At 38.9% G+C, this 15884-nt stretch overlaps 1 protein-coding gene across 1 annotated transcript in view; it reads right to left on the reverse strand.

The window, feature by feature from the left end:
• The window catches only part of LOC146696634 (transmembrane protein 132C), a 168748-nt gene that overhangs the window by 135543 nt on the left and 17321 nt on the right, over nucleotides 1-15884 (reverse strand). The window contains exon 2 of the mRNA XM_085474827.1: nucleotides 6818-7703. Coding sequence (XP_085330953.1) covers nucleotides 6818-7703 — 886 coding nt within the window. The remainder of the gene's footprint in view (nucleotides 1-6817; nucleotides 7704-15884) is intronic.

The raw sequence follows: 15884 nt of genomic DNA on the forward strand, positions 1-15884 counted from the left end.
TCCATCACCAGTTGTGTCTGTGTGTGATCCTTTGTTCCTGAATTACAGCAGTATGTTACATGGAAAGAAATGAGAATGAGTGTTTGTGTACCGAAGAAGCTTTGCTCTCAGGAAAAGTGTCACTTAAATCGACAAAATCTTTTTTTGTAAAATAATGGCAGAGTCCAGCAGGGAGGACGATGTACATGTAATAGCCCTCATCATACAGTGACTCATGCTGCACGGCAGCATTGCACCAAGACAGAAAATAGAGCAATTTCCTTTTGTGCTCTGGGTTCTCACTTTATATCGCTGGAGATTGCAGCAGGAAAATATCCTTTAAAATAATTTCCTTCATTGCATTTGATTTGCATATGAAGCATATAATACTAGGAGATAATGATGAATTATCAATGACACCTAACAAACTAAGTAGCTTGCACAGTGATGCCAGAAAACATATTATGATAATGACTTCATCTTATACATTACTGGCATGTTAAATTTAATGAGTTTAAAGTGCCTTTTCAATGTCTTTTCTTTCATTTGGCTCTCCTTTGCAAAAGGCTGCTAGTGTGCACAAATGTCTTTAAGACACTGCAAAGAGCGACTGCTGTTCATGATAAAACAGCCTCGCGAGAAAGGAATATGATTTGAAACAGTTTCTCTCCCAAACCTAACAAAGTGGGGGCACGCTAAAGCAGGCGTACAGCTATGCAATCCATAGCAATCAAATAGTTAATCCTGCTTAATCCATCTTTGTTCACAACAACCTATTCTTTGATTATATCAATTAACATCCACAATACATCTTAAACCCCGTTGAGGAGTTAAAATCTCTACCTTTATATCATCTGGTAATGAAGTAGCTGCATGTAGAGTCAACTTTTAAGCTTGGTGTAAATAATGGCTTATGGTGTAATGAAAAAGCAATCTAGCATTTACTCAAATAGGTTTGTGGAATAATAGCTTTCTGCTGGATGACGACTTACAACGTCTGATGAGATACAGCAGCATGACTGCCACTTAGAGTTTCACCCAGAAAACTGTTCAGCAGCAGTCAGACCCGTCTCCCTGTAATTGTGTTTATAGTGCTTCTACTTTTTTTTGTCAGATTTCTTTCCGCAGTCTCTAATTACTGCCTATTACTTTCAATTACATTTTTTTTTACCTCAATCTTTGTTTGAACACAATAAAGTTAATGCTGTGTCAGCTGCATGTCTTATGGCATTTATCTATATTAAAGCACCTCTAAAATATTGACATTCAAAATGTTTTTTGAAGCATGTTAACAATTAAGTAGGTAGTCTTTGTTTCAGCCGCTGTTGCTTCTTCTTCTTCTTTATCATTCTCCCGCAAATTGGGACAAATCTCACCAGGGAGGTTAGTTGTCTTCTGTGTCTTGTATCTGCTTTTCTTTCCTCCCCTGTGATTGAGATGATGCCACGGTGTCTTGTTTCCCCCGGCTGTGTGTAAACCCAATTAGCCCTCAGTGTGTGAGTTCATATAGTCCTGTTGTTCCTCTGTTCAGTACCTCAGCGTATGTTAATCTTTCATCCTGTTGCTTCACCTCATGTTTGTTTTTTTAATAGATGGATTTTACAGGCTGATTTATGTTTTGGACATCTAATAAAGGGCTGTTTTTTTGCTATTGTAGTTTGGGGTTTTGTTGTTCTTTAAGCGTGCCTGCACACATTTGAGTTCCCAATCTCTGCATTACATGACAGTTGGGGTCTAGCAGACATCTAGAGGAACTGTTAATTAAAGTGACCATGCCCCTACCTCTAGTATCCAGGTGGATGAGCTATAAATTAAAAATTCATCCCTCGTAAATATCATGAACTATTCATAGCGATGGAAACAATAGACTGTAAAAATGATTGTAAGGCACTAAATTTGTGCATTGTAACATGGGAGTCTATGGGTGTTGACATGCATTGGGAACCTGCTTCAAGTGGCCACAACAGGAACTGCAGTTTTGTGCTTGCTCTGCTTTAACTTCCTTTTTTCAAGTCTCTTGTACATTAATCAAAATTTTAAAAGGAGCACTTGTATGGTACTAACTGAACCTTAAGTGGTTAAATATTTTCACAAAAATGTCAGCTGTCCAAGGATGGGTAGTTTCCAATTTTTCCATTTCTTTTTTTTCAAGGATGATGCATGTTTTTATTAATTCAACAGTTCATCAAATTAAAAGGAGAATTTGGTAAAGACTCTTCTATTCCAGAGTAAATTGCACTGCCCCTGGAATATTATTTAAACATGGTGGCCTCCAAACTAGATACCTCCACCTTGTGCATGTAAGATGGTGATAATGGATTTTAAAATGTTAGCCATAATGGTCTTTTTCTAGAATAATTCAGGCAATTTTCTCTTTCATTTGACATTTAAACCTTTTTATTTTTTTTCCAGTGGATGATGGCTTATCAAAGGGAGAGGAGACAGGAAATAGAAATGTGTTCATGCCAGGATGACTGATGATAGTAACTACAAGTAGCGACGATATGCTCCACATCGAAATCTGTCTGCGTTTGAGGAAAGTAAGCTACAATAAAAATAAGCAAAACTTTCCAGTTCCTGAGTGACAGAGCCTATTAACACAGAGGAGGTCAAATCAAATCAGAACCCGTCAAATTAAAAGTAGCATGTCAACAGAGAAATGCCCCAGCAAGCCATAGCCTGCTGTGAATTCACAATGCAACAAATTGGCCGGATGATTGGCTATTAAGAATATTCCAAATTAGCTTTCTTTGCATAATATCTATCACAGTGTGAACCTTTCAGCATAATGGAGCAAAGTAAGGTGAAAACTGAATTGGAGAAGAGGAAAGAATGACTGAAGGCTCAATGACCATTTCAACTTTCATTTAAATCTGACCTTTTTCATCATGTCCATTGAGAAGAAGAGGATTTTTGTGCAAATAGTGCGTATAAATTTATGAGCATGCAGAACTAACCCCTGGATTTTGGTTTTAAAGAGCGGGGATCTAATAAACATTTTAAACTAACTTAGAGCCGAGGGTCTGTTTGACTAATTTCACACGATCATAAGCTCATTCTGCATTCGTGGATACAGCCAACAATGGCTGACATAGAAGTGCGTAGTACACAAATGATAATGATGTTGTGAATATAGAGATCAAAGTCTTCTCGCTCTGGCGATTAAGTGTCCTAACAAATGCATGTATGAGGACAGCCTTATCACCTAGGACCACACAGAGGCCTTTTCATATCTGTCGCTCTCAGATGGCCAACCTGCGCCTGGCATGCGTAACGCTGCCAAATAAAAAAAACAAAACACCACAGGCACTGCCTCTGCGGGCAGCCTGGCCTGTTCATTTGACTGATCAAAGAACTCATTCAGACTTTCGCAGTTCGGAAAAAGAAAGTTTAATGCTTATCACTTCAGGACAAGTAGTAGGCGATTAAATGAAGCACGAGAAGGGCAAGTCTGGAAATTTTCTTTGGCTTGTTAAAACTAAACAATGCAAGCTGCCGTTAACTTGTTTACCTCAGCTCCAATTCTGGCCCTAAAACATCTTCTGTGCATATTTGTTGTAAACTCGGGAAATTGTTGTTTTTATTAGTGCACAATAAGAGTGCTACAGCTTGATATAAGTATCGGTACGCTTCATCTTAATATTGCGTTCCACCTAGTTTGTTTTCCTTTTTACATAGTTTGATGAATTGGTTTGACCCCTTGTTAGAGCATCTCTGGAGGTTTATAAATGTTCTAAACCAGTGTGATTAAGATCGCCTTCAGTCATTACACTAATGGACATGCATTTTAATTAATGGCATCCTCATTTGCATCACATGTTAATTATCTAAATCATTTTGTCTCATCTGTTCATTGTAATTAGTACCTATCAGCAGCTTCACTGAGTCACTGCATTTCTGAGAGATAACCCGGCTCTTCCTGCACTTACTGAAGATATATGTGGTTAGCTAGAAAATAAGTTATGAGGTTGTGGTAAGATGAAATAAAAACAACTATAATATATCTATTATAACATAGAAGTTCATTTTACACAGCATATAATTCATACCTTGTATAGGCTATGAAGTGTACCGTCTAAAGGTTCGTTAACACACAACTGTTTTTGCTCGCTTTCTTTTCAGTTCGGTTTATGTGCTGTTGTCATATAAATATCTTGAAACGATAGCTCAGAGAGGGGCTCATTGTCTCGTTTTGATCTCAAAGCTTCCCGCAGCTAAAATTTCAGTCTGCTCTGGAAGGGCACTGTATATAACAAGTCTGGTATTGTGTTGCAGCAACATGTCAGTTTACTCACACAGACTCACAACAAATGTGGAAAACATTTTAGGAAATAAACTATTTTTTGCTTTCTTGAAGAAATTTCGATGACACCACGATGAATTGGGATGTCACCAGAACTGGTATTTACCTTCCTGAAAACACAATGGCACTTGTATTTTTTAATACTGTAGGCAGTGAAGGTTACAGCTCTTCTGAACAGGCGGAGGCAGCATACACCTACAAGTTTTCTAGTCTTATGGCCACAAATGCAACTCTCGCAGTAGCTCTGTCCTTGACGTGGGTAAGAAAGGTAGAGTCAGGCATGGAGGGATGATGTGGGTGACCAAGGGATGATAATTGATAAAATGAGGTGATATTTAAGCGATTATGTCGTGATTTTCAGACCAAGGGATTAAATTCAGCAAAGCACCTAAAAGACCAGCATCCAGATCTGTTCTTCGTGAAGCAATATCGTCATAAATTATCCACCTCATTCTGTCCTAAAGTACATGGTACCTAAAAATATACTTTTTTTGTGAAAGCTGGCACTGCCAAAAAATCAGCCATGTTTCATGGGCAAAAAAGTTTGTAATGACTAACATTGCAAAAATACTAGCACAAATGAACCTTATGCCTCATATTAACAGTAATGTGCAATCAACAACCCTTCTAACATTTTAGTCTGTGAGCTCTCGACAAAATTAAATGTAAACATTTTTAATAAACAGCATGTCGGTGAGTTAAAACAACTTTTTAACAAAGGAACTGAGAATTCTGTAAATCTACTTCTGTTAATATTATATTTACAGATGATATTTTACTGTTTAATCCTTCAAAAGAAAAAGAAAAGGCAACAAAAATTATGGACAAGACAATATACTGATCCTGACAATATTCATCAGACAAACACACATTAATGCTGAAGATAATGTCCCAAATACTAAACTGATCCTTAGAGGAAGTGTAGGAACCTTAGAGGAACCTTTTCAACTTTTTATTACTTTTGTATAGTTTTAAACTGATTTGCCTAAAATGAGACAAAACACAAACGAGGCTCATGTTTGACTGAAATCATTCTTAAAAAGTTTTTTATGGATATGGTGATAACAATGTTGAAAGTGATGCGTTCCAACAAAATGTCTTATTGTAATCACTTTACATCTTTAGCTGATTTCAATTCTTGTATTATTTTTACTAGGTCATTACTTTTATTTTTAATGCACGAAAGCACAAGAGCATGACGATAAAGTCCTGAATCCAAGACAGAAACAACTATATACTGCTAACTTGCGTTAGACAACATGCTAACACAAAGCTAGCCAACAACCCAGAGTGATGCTAAAGCTGACCCCAACCCAGCACCCAGATCCTGATCTTCAGCAGCTAACAAAAGCTATGATGAGCAGTCTGACTTGCAGCACTGCAGTGCAATCATTGTGCGATGACCTTAAAGTCTCTTTGGTCCTGATTTCATCTTTACTGTACGTTGTTTTTTGTGTTCATGCATAAACATAAAAAAGACTGTATGTATGCCCTCATTAGGATAGTATTATGTGTCGGCATTTGGGACTGTAGCCTCAGGTTTATACTGTTACAATTATGTGACTGCATTTCAGGTCATTTTACAGAGCAATGCAAAATACAACGAGTAGTGTAGTGAGCTGCTCTGGGATTGAATTAATCAATGTAATGGTTTCTTTTAAGGAAAAATAATGAACAATGTGTAATGATGACATTAATTGTGAGTAACAATGTAAGCATGAATTCTTCTAGTCACTGTAAAAGAACAACAACAACAAAAAACTGTAACTGTAAAGCCTGGTATAGCTTGTTTCTTGGCCTGAACCACAAACTCCTTTGGTTCTATTGGTGAAAGGTTTCACCCACAAAAGGGTTAAATCACATTACATTTCTCACATGGCCACAAAAAACGATCAATGAATTAATTTGACCACAAATGTCAAGGAGCTGTTAGCTACATGGCACCTTTTCTTGTATAAATACCGTCATGAAAGAGGACGACTCTCCTCAAACTCTTTCCAGTCATTTATTCTGTATCCCAGTGCAGCCAATCACAAAATGAAGTCGTCGTCGTTAGACTGTCTGCTACATTAATGTTGCCAGCTGACTTCGCAATCAATAATGATTTGATCAGTTGAGTACAGAAGCAGAGCAATTACTGCTTACCTCGGTTAACAGGTGGCGTTGATAAGCTGAAATCAATCATTATTTTATTTTTGACTTAAGAAAATTACAGAAAATGGAGAACAGCTATATTGAAGTGAAACCCAACACGGGTGACTGTGGAGGGCGAGAAGAACAGATGGAACGAGCAGGGAGCGAGGAGAAAGGAAAACCGATTCTGCTATGTTCCAGCTGTTCCAGTGTTTCAGTGAGGTGACACCAGGCCTTATTAATGTTTTTTAAGAATAATGTCCAGATTTTTAAGATGGAATATACTGAAAGGATAACACGGGAGTCAAGAGACACTGGCTGCAGAACCTCACTATGTGAGACTGACAGAAAAACTCTTCAGTAAGACATTTTATTGAACAACAGAAAGAAATATGTTCTTACCTGAGAGTAAACATCTCCACAGGAGAGTAGGCTGACACAGTGATAAAAGCAGAGCCAGTTTCCCTCTGCCTCATGGGTGTGGCTGGCACCAAGACCATAAAGTTATTATCCAGCCTGTGTTCAGCAAGAGGTGGCTCAGTGGGGTTCTGGTAGAGCCTTACACCGCCAATCCTCCTCAAAGGTGTTGAAGTATAGGAACCAAACAGCCCTTCCTGACTTGTGCGGATGAAATTGTCCTTTCTGGATTCATCTGAGTGGCACCCTGCGTCTGTGGACTGCAGCACGTAGTAGAGCTCCACTGGGGTGCCCTCGGACACTTCGTGATTCCTCTGGCGTCCTGGCACGACGCTAGGTGGGCTGAACCAGCTGGCCAGTGGCTCCAGCTCAGCCACACACAGTCCCAGCTCCCCCCTCAGCTGGCAAGTACCACGTACCTCCTGGGTTTCATGGAAAGCAAACATGTGCACACAGGGCAGCTTGTCGATGGCACTGTAGTCATCCCAGTCCCTGCCTGCAACATAGAACAACACCTGGACTTTGGGCTTGGTCAAGTGAATTCGGGAATTCATGATAAAGGTCTGCACCTTCCAGTTAAAGGTAAAAAGAGAAGAGGCAGGAAAGGTCCCCGGGCTCTGCAGGAGCTCTAAGGGGACAGGCTGCTCCACAGAGAGGGGCCCATAGCTGGCGTTCACAGAGGGCAAACTTCTGGCCTGGTAGATGAAGAAGGGCTCGGTCCGCGACACCAGGGTAGAGTTCCTCATGAAGTCCTGGTTGGCCTCCTTCAGGAAAAATCCCAAGTCAGCATTGAGGAGCTGATAGTTGACAGGCAGGTACGTGGGGATAGAGGAATATCTCTGCAACCCCTCTAAGACTCGACAGTCGGTTACTAAAAGACAGAAGAGAAAAGCCAGTCAGTGTAGTCTTATAATAGAAGTGCTTTTATAACCTATTTCACCAAGATGATGTAGAAAGACACAAATAAAGCCAAAACAGAAACTAGAAGGAGCATTTTGAACGTGCAAGAAAAGTGTTGTAACTACACATATCTCTGATAGATCACATACACTAAGTCAAGTAAGGATTCAAGGTCTTCTGAACGAATGAAAGCTTGATCGACTCATTAGTCCAGTATTGTTATTTGACTTCTGACAACATGAATCAGCTGAATAAGTGAATTTCAGTAAATTAAAAAAAGATGTGTTTCTTTCTACTAAATAAGTCAGAGCTGTTAATTGTTCGACTGACACAAAGAGCATGTATCACAGGCAGCAGACACTGAATGAATGCATTTATTGTAAAAGGACATCAGTTACCTCCTTACATGTTTCTTTTCCTTTTTTTTTTAGTACGGTTAATACGTATAAAATCCTCACTGTAAGCCAAGACTCTAAATATTTTCTTCAGACTATAAAGGAAGGATGTCTCAGGAAAGTTTTAATAGAAAAAATGGACACTAGGAGTACTGTTCATTTAATGAGGTGTAAGAAATCTTCACATTTATTTCAACAAAGTCATTATTTTGACTCTAAAGACTAGTAGGTGGTTCATATTCATGTGTTTTAAAGGGTCTGAATCCTGTGATCTTTTATATGAATAAAAACAGATTTAGATTAATACAAAAAGATGACTTCATTGAATTTACAGTGCCGTATTTTTTGTATGACAGAGCGTGAGCTTTTGTGCCATTTAAAGTCTCTTAGTCTTCTCCATAGTGTGTATTGTTGGCATTTGGCAGTGGAATGACTTTAGATTGCTGTAAGAATGAAATGCTTGTGTGCTGTAATTGTATTTTAAAAACCCTGAAAAAGGACAAGGAGATTTAGACATCTGAGAAGATTATCGAGACAGAGATTTTCTCTGCAACATGTTAGAATTAGTGCTGAAACAATGAAGCAATTAACCAGTAATGAGAAATAATAATGAGGCAGAATTTTTGCAGTTAATTAATAAGTATACCCTTCTGGCCCCCAAGCTCTAAATGTATGCACTACATTTATATATTTATATTCCTGAATTTTGCTGCAATTATACCACTAGAAACCCCACATTATCTGTGCGCTTTAATTAGAAATGTGCAGCATCGAATTATCCATTTATCAGTATAACATAGCCTATGAGGTTCAATATAAAATCAGTTAAAATGTAATTATAATTACAATTAAAACCAGCTTTCTAAATCACAAGAAGTCCATAGAGACTGACAATACTGTTCTTATAACCCGAGGAACTTCACAGAACACATAAAGAAGGTTTTAATGACAACAAGCGTGTGCTTTGACCTTCTTCTCCAGAGCAATCGGCTACATGATTACACTTCCTTAGTACACTTTCATCCTCATGCTGGCTGCTGGAGGATTTCTTTCCTCTGATCACCCTTGTAAATCAAACGTCCCAGCAGGTTACAAATCAGACAAGGATTTGGACTTCACGGTGCTCCTGCCGGCCTTAATGTTGCTCTCCTACCGTTGGATGGAGAGAAGCAGTCAGTGTCCAAACCTCAAACCATGCAGAAATGGTCCCACTTAAAGAATCACTTTGTAAAGACTCGGTCTTTACAGCAGGAAACACAGATTTCTGAGCTGCAGAACAACACTGGGCAATTTGTGTTTTTCCTGACCAAGCAGGAGCTTTGTGTCAACTGCTGGCATGAAGCGTTGTTGTATACGTGCCATCACACTGCTGGCAGAAGAAAAGCTTTATAGCCCAGTCAGTGACCGATTCATTCTCTGGTTCCTGGGAAGCAACATTACTCTCACTCTCCTGACTGACCCCTCATGTGTCAGAGAAGGTGAGAGCAAAGAGCTCTCTGCATTGAGCACCTCTCCTCGCACCATGTTGAAATGTGACTTAATGCTTTCACTGCTGGTACAAAGACATGTAGGCGACTCATCTGTGTGCTTTTATATACGAATGAAGAAAAAACAATCTGGAAAAAACTATTTCCAGCCAAGAAATTTAAATTTCATTTAAAATTTTCCAAAACATGCTGTACAAACTGTATTAAATACACAATCAATCCTCAAATGTGGAAAGATTTGATGTTTTTATTTTAGTATTTTACATTTTTTTATTATTTAAAATATTTTATTTTTATTTTATTTATTTTAAATGTTCCCTTCATTTTTTTAAATGATCATTTTATAATCATGTCTTGCATTATTTCTTCTTTTAAGAGGTTTAGGAGCTAGGTAGTCCCCCTAACCCCCTTTTAATTTTTGAATGCTGAAATAAGAACAGCGTTCTCTGGAAAAGTCATCATCTTAATAGCAGCATATGTTATTCTGCAACAGCCACTCAGTCATAGTCAAAAGAAGGTATACCTGTTAGATTCAAGGTTTACGTGGTGTGGCGGGGTGTGGTCTGCAATCATGCCCCGCCGGCTTTAAAATCTGTACTGGGTCCTGTCCTGTTGGGCTGTGAGCTGCAGACGACTGAGTTGTGTATACAGCAACTGTGTGATAAGTGTAAATAAAATATGCTGAAAAGCATTGTAATGCCATCGGGTCTGCCGTGGTTCTGTTAAACATGGGTTTCCATGACATAATAAAAATATTACATACAAGCCCAGATGAACAACAATATTACCTTAAATCTAAGTCAAAATGCAGAGGCAGTGAAAACCTAAGCACAGCCATGACAGTGTTTGTTTTTCATGCACTTTAGTTTTTAATTAAATTATACATTTTTACTTCTATCAGTGAAGAGCAATGATAAGGATTTCATATGCTCCCAAACCTTTTACTGCCATATAAATAAAAAAAATTACCCTTGGCCATGACTGTACACCCCATGATTCAATTAATCGTAGAACTACATTTAGAAACTTCACTTGAAGCGTTGGCCTCAGTCAGTCTCTCATATGATTATACAGACGTCTCCGTCCGCTCTTCTTTACAACCTTACTTCAGCTCAGTGACGTTTGCAGGCATTTATACACAGCTCTCTTAAAGTCCTCCAACAGCATTTCAGCTGTGTTGACGTCTAACTTTAATTATTTTATTTTTCAGTCATCTTGGTCTAGATTTGCTGCTGTGCTTGGGATCGTTGTTCTGTCTCATGTCCGATTAGGGTGATGGCTCTGATCAAGACTGTTGGTTAAAACTAATTTATCAAGTAATAACCTTGTTCTTCTGGAGCTTCAGCCTCTTTAGACTTTGACTCTTCTCTAAGCACCTTGGAGGTAGGTGAAGAAGCCAGAAATCTTTATTGTGTTTCTACAATAGCATTCAAATCTCCTCAAATGTTAGTTGTCAAACATATGGCCTCACATTTGGCTCTACAATACTTTGGTATACACAGGATTACACGGTCAACTCAATGACTGCAAGCTGCCTGGGTACGGTGGCTGCAAAATAAGCCCAAATCCTCACCCCTCCACCACAGTGCTGACAGCTGCTATGAGGTGTTTATGCTGATATGCTGTGATTGGTTTTATCCAAACATCATGGCCAAACATCTCCATTTTCATCTTGTCTGTCCAAAGGACATTGTCTAATGGTTAGATCAGATGCAGCTTTGTTAGCCTAAACCATGCTGCTGGGCTCTCTTCTGTGGGGTGATCGTGGCTCAAGAGTTGGGCCGTTCGCCTTGTTGAGGTTGCTGGTTCGAGCCCCGGCTTGGACGTTGTGTCCTTGGGCAAGACACTTCACCTGTTGCCTACTGGAGGTGGTCAGAGGGCCCGGTGGCGCCAGTGTCTGGCAGCCTCGCCTCTGTCAGTGCGCCCCAGGGTGGCTGTGGCTACAATGTAGCTTACCATCACCAGTGTGTGAATGGGTGGATGACTGGATATGTAAAGTGTTTTGGGGTCCTTAGGGACTAGTAAAGCGCTATATAAATACAGGGCATTTACCATTCTGTAACCCTTACAAACAAGCTATAATTGGTCAGTGTTTTTCTAATCGCACTCTGATAAATGTAACATTTACATGTAGAGCCTCTTGGTTTTTTTGACAGTTTCTCTGAGTATTGCACAGTCTGACCTTGGGGTGAATTTGCTGGGATGTCCCCTCCTGGGACAGATTGGCAGCTGTCTTGAATTCTTTCCACTTGTGAATAATCTTTATCACTGTAGGATGATGGACTTTAAATTGTTTGGAAATGGCCTTAAAACACTTCCCAGATTGATTGGCAGCAACAATTGCTGCTGACGTCGCTCCGTCTTGGCATTGTTTTAACACACACCTGAACGCTTCAGAGCAGCAAAATGTCAAAACTTCAACTTTGATAGAGATAATCATGCTTGTTAATTAAGTGCCTTTATCAGAATCTGGATGCTATTTCCCCCCTTAAATCATATGGAAGCAGTAAGTGTGTGTTGTTCTTCTGAGATTGTCTTTACCTATTTCAAAAAAGCACCAGCTTGTTCTTTTTGTTTTAGTTTTTTTTTTTATATCCTCATACATAAAAAAGAAATTTGAAAAAGGGTCGACTTTCTTTAAAGCATGACAATAAAATGTCCCAGTTTCAAATATTGATCTATTTTCTCTGTTCTTTTTTTTGTGTTAAATACAGGGTTTCATTTGAACAATATTGAATTTGGTTTTATTTACATTTAATATAGCACTGCAGGTCTTTTGGGGAAAAGGGTACTAAAGGTTAAGTGATTCAGTTAATCTTCAGTAAGGCTGCTCTTGGTAATGCCAGACAAGATGGATCATTATTGCAAGCAAATTACAAGTAGAAGAGCCTCTGAATAAAATGATATAACGCGTTAAAAAAACAAAGCTTTAAACAACTGAGCAAGCTTACCAAGACTTCTGTATGATTAAAAACAAAGACTTCTGCATTAACTAAATTAGTTAGTCTGGTGGAGAGGATGAAATAGGACATAAAATTATGGAAATGAAATAAAATCTAGGACCTTTGTATATCTGCATCAAACACTCGAGATCAGTCGCGTGCCACATGTAGGGTAACATCTTTGTTAAACCACGACTGTTTGCAGTGCTTATGCTATGTCACCCTGTGTAAACATAAGCATGCAAACCTTGTTTAGGACCGGTGCCTGAAAACTGACAATGAATTCATAAACTGGAAAATAATTCTACCTCAAGCCAAATAAAGTCTGTAAATCTCTAACCCAAATCCAAAATAATGAGAATCAGCAAGCCTGTGTCATGGATCGGAATTAATAAATCATACAAAGCTATTTTAAGATGAATCACTCGCTCCTTTGTTCCAGGGAGGAGAAATTGAACAGTACAACCCTACTCAAACTCTAGTAGTGCTTTGTTTTTTTGTGCAGCAGGGATTTGACTCAGATATCTGGACCCTGAGAGAACATTGCTTAAGGCACTGCCTTTTAAACAAAGTAATTCTTTTGGAGTCTGTGTGGGCCCTCTCCAAGCTGCAGCTCCTTCTGTCACCAACTTTCCACCCACTATTTCCCCACTTTGCAACAGAGGCTAGACTTGATACAGCAATATATAGTGTAGCAGGTACTGCAGTTCCAGTGGAGTAAACGTTCCACATTCAAAATTCAGAGGAAATCTTTTAGCAAACTTTTTATCAGCTAAATCTCTGAGAACCCAACAAAAGCAGGAACTTCAAAAAACCTTTAATTTAAAAAAAAAAAAATCATTCATAATTATTAGCACAGCATGCCAACTTTTTCTGGAAAGACAACTGCATAACTGAGCTGGTTGTATCTAACAGCCTGCCGCCTTTCAAAGGTTAATGGCTCAGTCCACTTTTGCAGTCACACAGATGAAAACAGTCCATAAGTGTCAAACTACACTGATGTTGATTGTGAGGATGTCGGGCTAACTTCGTCAATTCAATCAATTCGTTTAAAAGAGTCGCTTCTAACGGACCAGCGTAACCATTTAGCTTGCTAGTAAATGCTAACCATGAATTGGAGGTTCATCATCAACATTTCAGACAAGCCGAGCTCATAAAGTGCAACCATTATTTTCAACGCTACGCAATATAAGAATTGCACAATATTACAATTTTAAGATGCTTATCACGCGCAATCATTCTCAAGTAACTTTAAAAAAAAATGATTGGTTTCTCTCACTGTTTTGATGAGTTTTGCTGATGGAAATAAACCCTTAAGCAGCATCAGAAAACTCAATTCTCCCTCTATTAAGGACAGGCAATCAGTGTCGACGTGACAGCAGGATTAATATCTTAGGGTTTTTATTTTTTAGAAGTTTAATCCCCCCGCTGGATTTTGGCTTCAGCTTTTAAAACTTCTATTATTCTTCCTCTATTTTGTGACAGTCACAGGAAGCACTACAAATGAACTTTAATAAACCTTTAAAAAAAGAAGACTCCAGTAAGGTCTTCTTTAATGGTTTTTATGTCATGAAGTGGAGTAATACTATAACCTTGACTCGGTGAGTAGGCCACAGAAAGAGTAATTTCCACATTTTCCAGCTTTTGGTCAGAAGAAAAAAAAACTGAATGGAAATAATGTTGTAAAACATTACAGTAAAAGCTTCACACATTAATTACAGCGTGCTCTCGCTATTAGAGTATCAGTACTGTGACTGCGCTCCTGGAATTGTTATGTTGATGCAGAAAGACATAAAATTTGCAAATCATCTTTCTTTCTTCTTTCTCCAGGTTGGGGGTAAGAGAGATACGCACAAGTTTCAGTGGGTGGAAAAAATGCAAAGACAAAGAAAAATCATGATAATTCAACTGAGAAAAATGTCTATTTCAGCACACACTTCATGATCCACATCATTTATAATTAAATTTCCCCATTGTGTGGCATTAAATTGTAAAAGGATTGCCCACATTATGCTGAGACAGAGTGCCTTCTAAATTCTAATGTCTGAATCCCTTTTTTCTCTTCGAGTTTTTAATTGGAAATTATAAAAGCACCTTTTGTCTGCTCGTGAGTAGGTGATCAGGTTCTAGGTACGCATCGCTTTGGTGATGACAATCCTCCTCTGTACGCGAGTTAGTTAACCTCTTTCATCCTGCCTGGATTTTAAAAAATAAACCAAAACTTTAGCAATAATTTTGAGCAAAATGCGACTAAAAATCCATCAAATTGAAGATTTATTTATTCAATTAATGAATCCTCAAGGCTTGGTATAAACTTAATGTTGGACAAAAATCCTTAATTCACTCATAGGAAAATGATTAATCATCTTTGAACTGGTCTACCTCCTAGTTTCTGAGGCAGTGAGCGACACACGGCATGTGGTAGCTTTCCAAAAAACCTTTAGTTCCAATTGCTTTGGCTGTCACTTATCTGATGCCACTCTTGCACTTACAGTCACCTTACGTTCCTAGTTTCTAAGGTGACCAGTGGAAAGGGTTTTTCTCTCTGCATGGCTGTGCAGAGGTAAGAAACCAGGTCCCAGATGAGCTCTAACTAGCCAAGCAGCACCCTGCCTATACCTCGCCTCATACAAACTCACTCATCCTTCCACTGGGGCTCATGCTAGGATATGTAGAGCCGGAATAGGAGTAGCGGAGCGGAGAGCAGCTTTCACACTCGCAGAGACTGAGAAAATGAAGAGCCACAATAGAGGGCACCAGAAAAGGTGAGGCCATGTCCCTGCTGCCCACTTCTGGCTGTAATAATATGGGTGGACATAGCAGTGAATGGCTGCCTGGATGCCTGGCCTTGCTTGTATTTCGGCTTCGTCAAACATGTCAAGAAGAAAAAGAAATAAGAAGCAAGGACAGAAAGCTTCAGAAATACTGAACAACAGTGAATAGAGCAACAGAGAAGTTGGTGTTACTGTGCTTGCGTTTTAATCATCCCTCACACAAGAGTGAAATACAAAAGGGTTTCTGGTGCTGGTGGCCTTCATGTGGTTTTCCACAAAAAAACAAATGAACAAAAAACAGTAAATCACATCACAAAAACGAGCGGTTGTCGAGGCTTAAGATTACACTCTCCCTGACCCTCGCTGTGACCCTGAATCATTCCTGGACTTTGCCCTGAATGCCAAACAGGACAGTCTTAAATATGAGGGATGAGAGAAAGCTCTCTAGTCCCATTGAATTACCCACATCATATTTCTCACCATGTTCAATTAATAAGGCTTATTGAATTTGTGACCATGCGTCAAGAATAATAAATACAATATTTCCTTCGAGG

Source organism: Copadichromis virginalis, linkage group LG12 (assembly GCF_057382275.1).
Source record: "Copadichromis virginalis isolate Kocher_CV1m ecotype Utaka linkage group LG12, C_Virginalis_male_GT1.1, whole genome shotgun sequence".
NCBI classification, from domain to species: Eukaryota; Metazoa; Chordata; class Actinopteri; order Cichliformes; family Cichlidae; genus Copadichromis; species Copadichromis virginalis.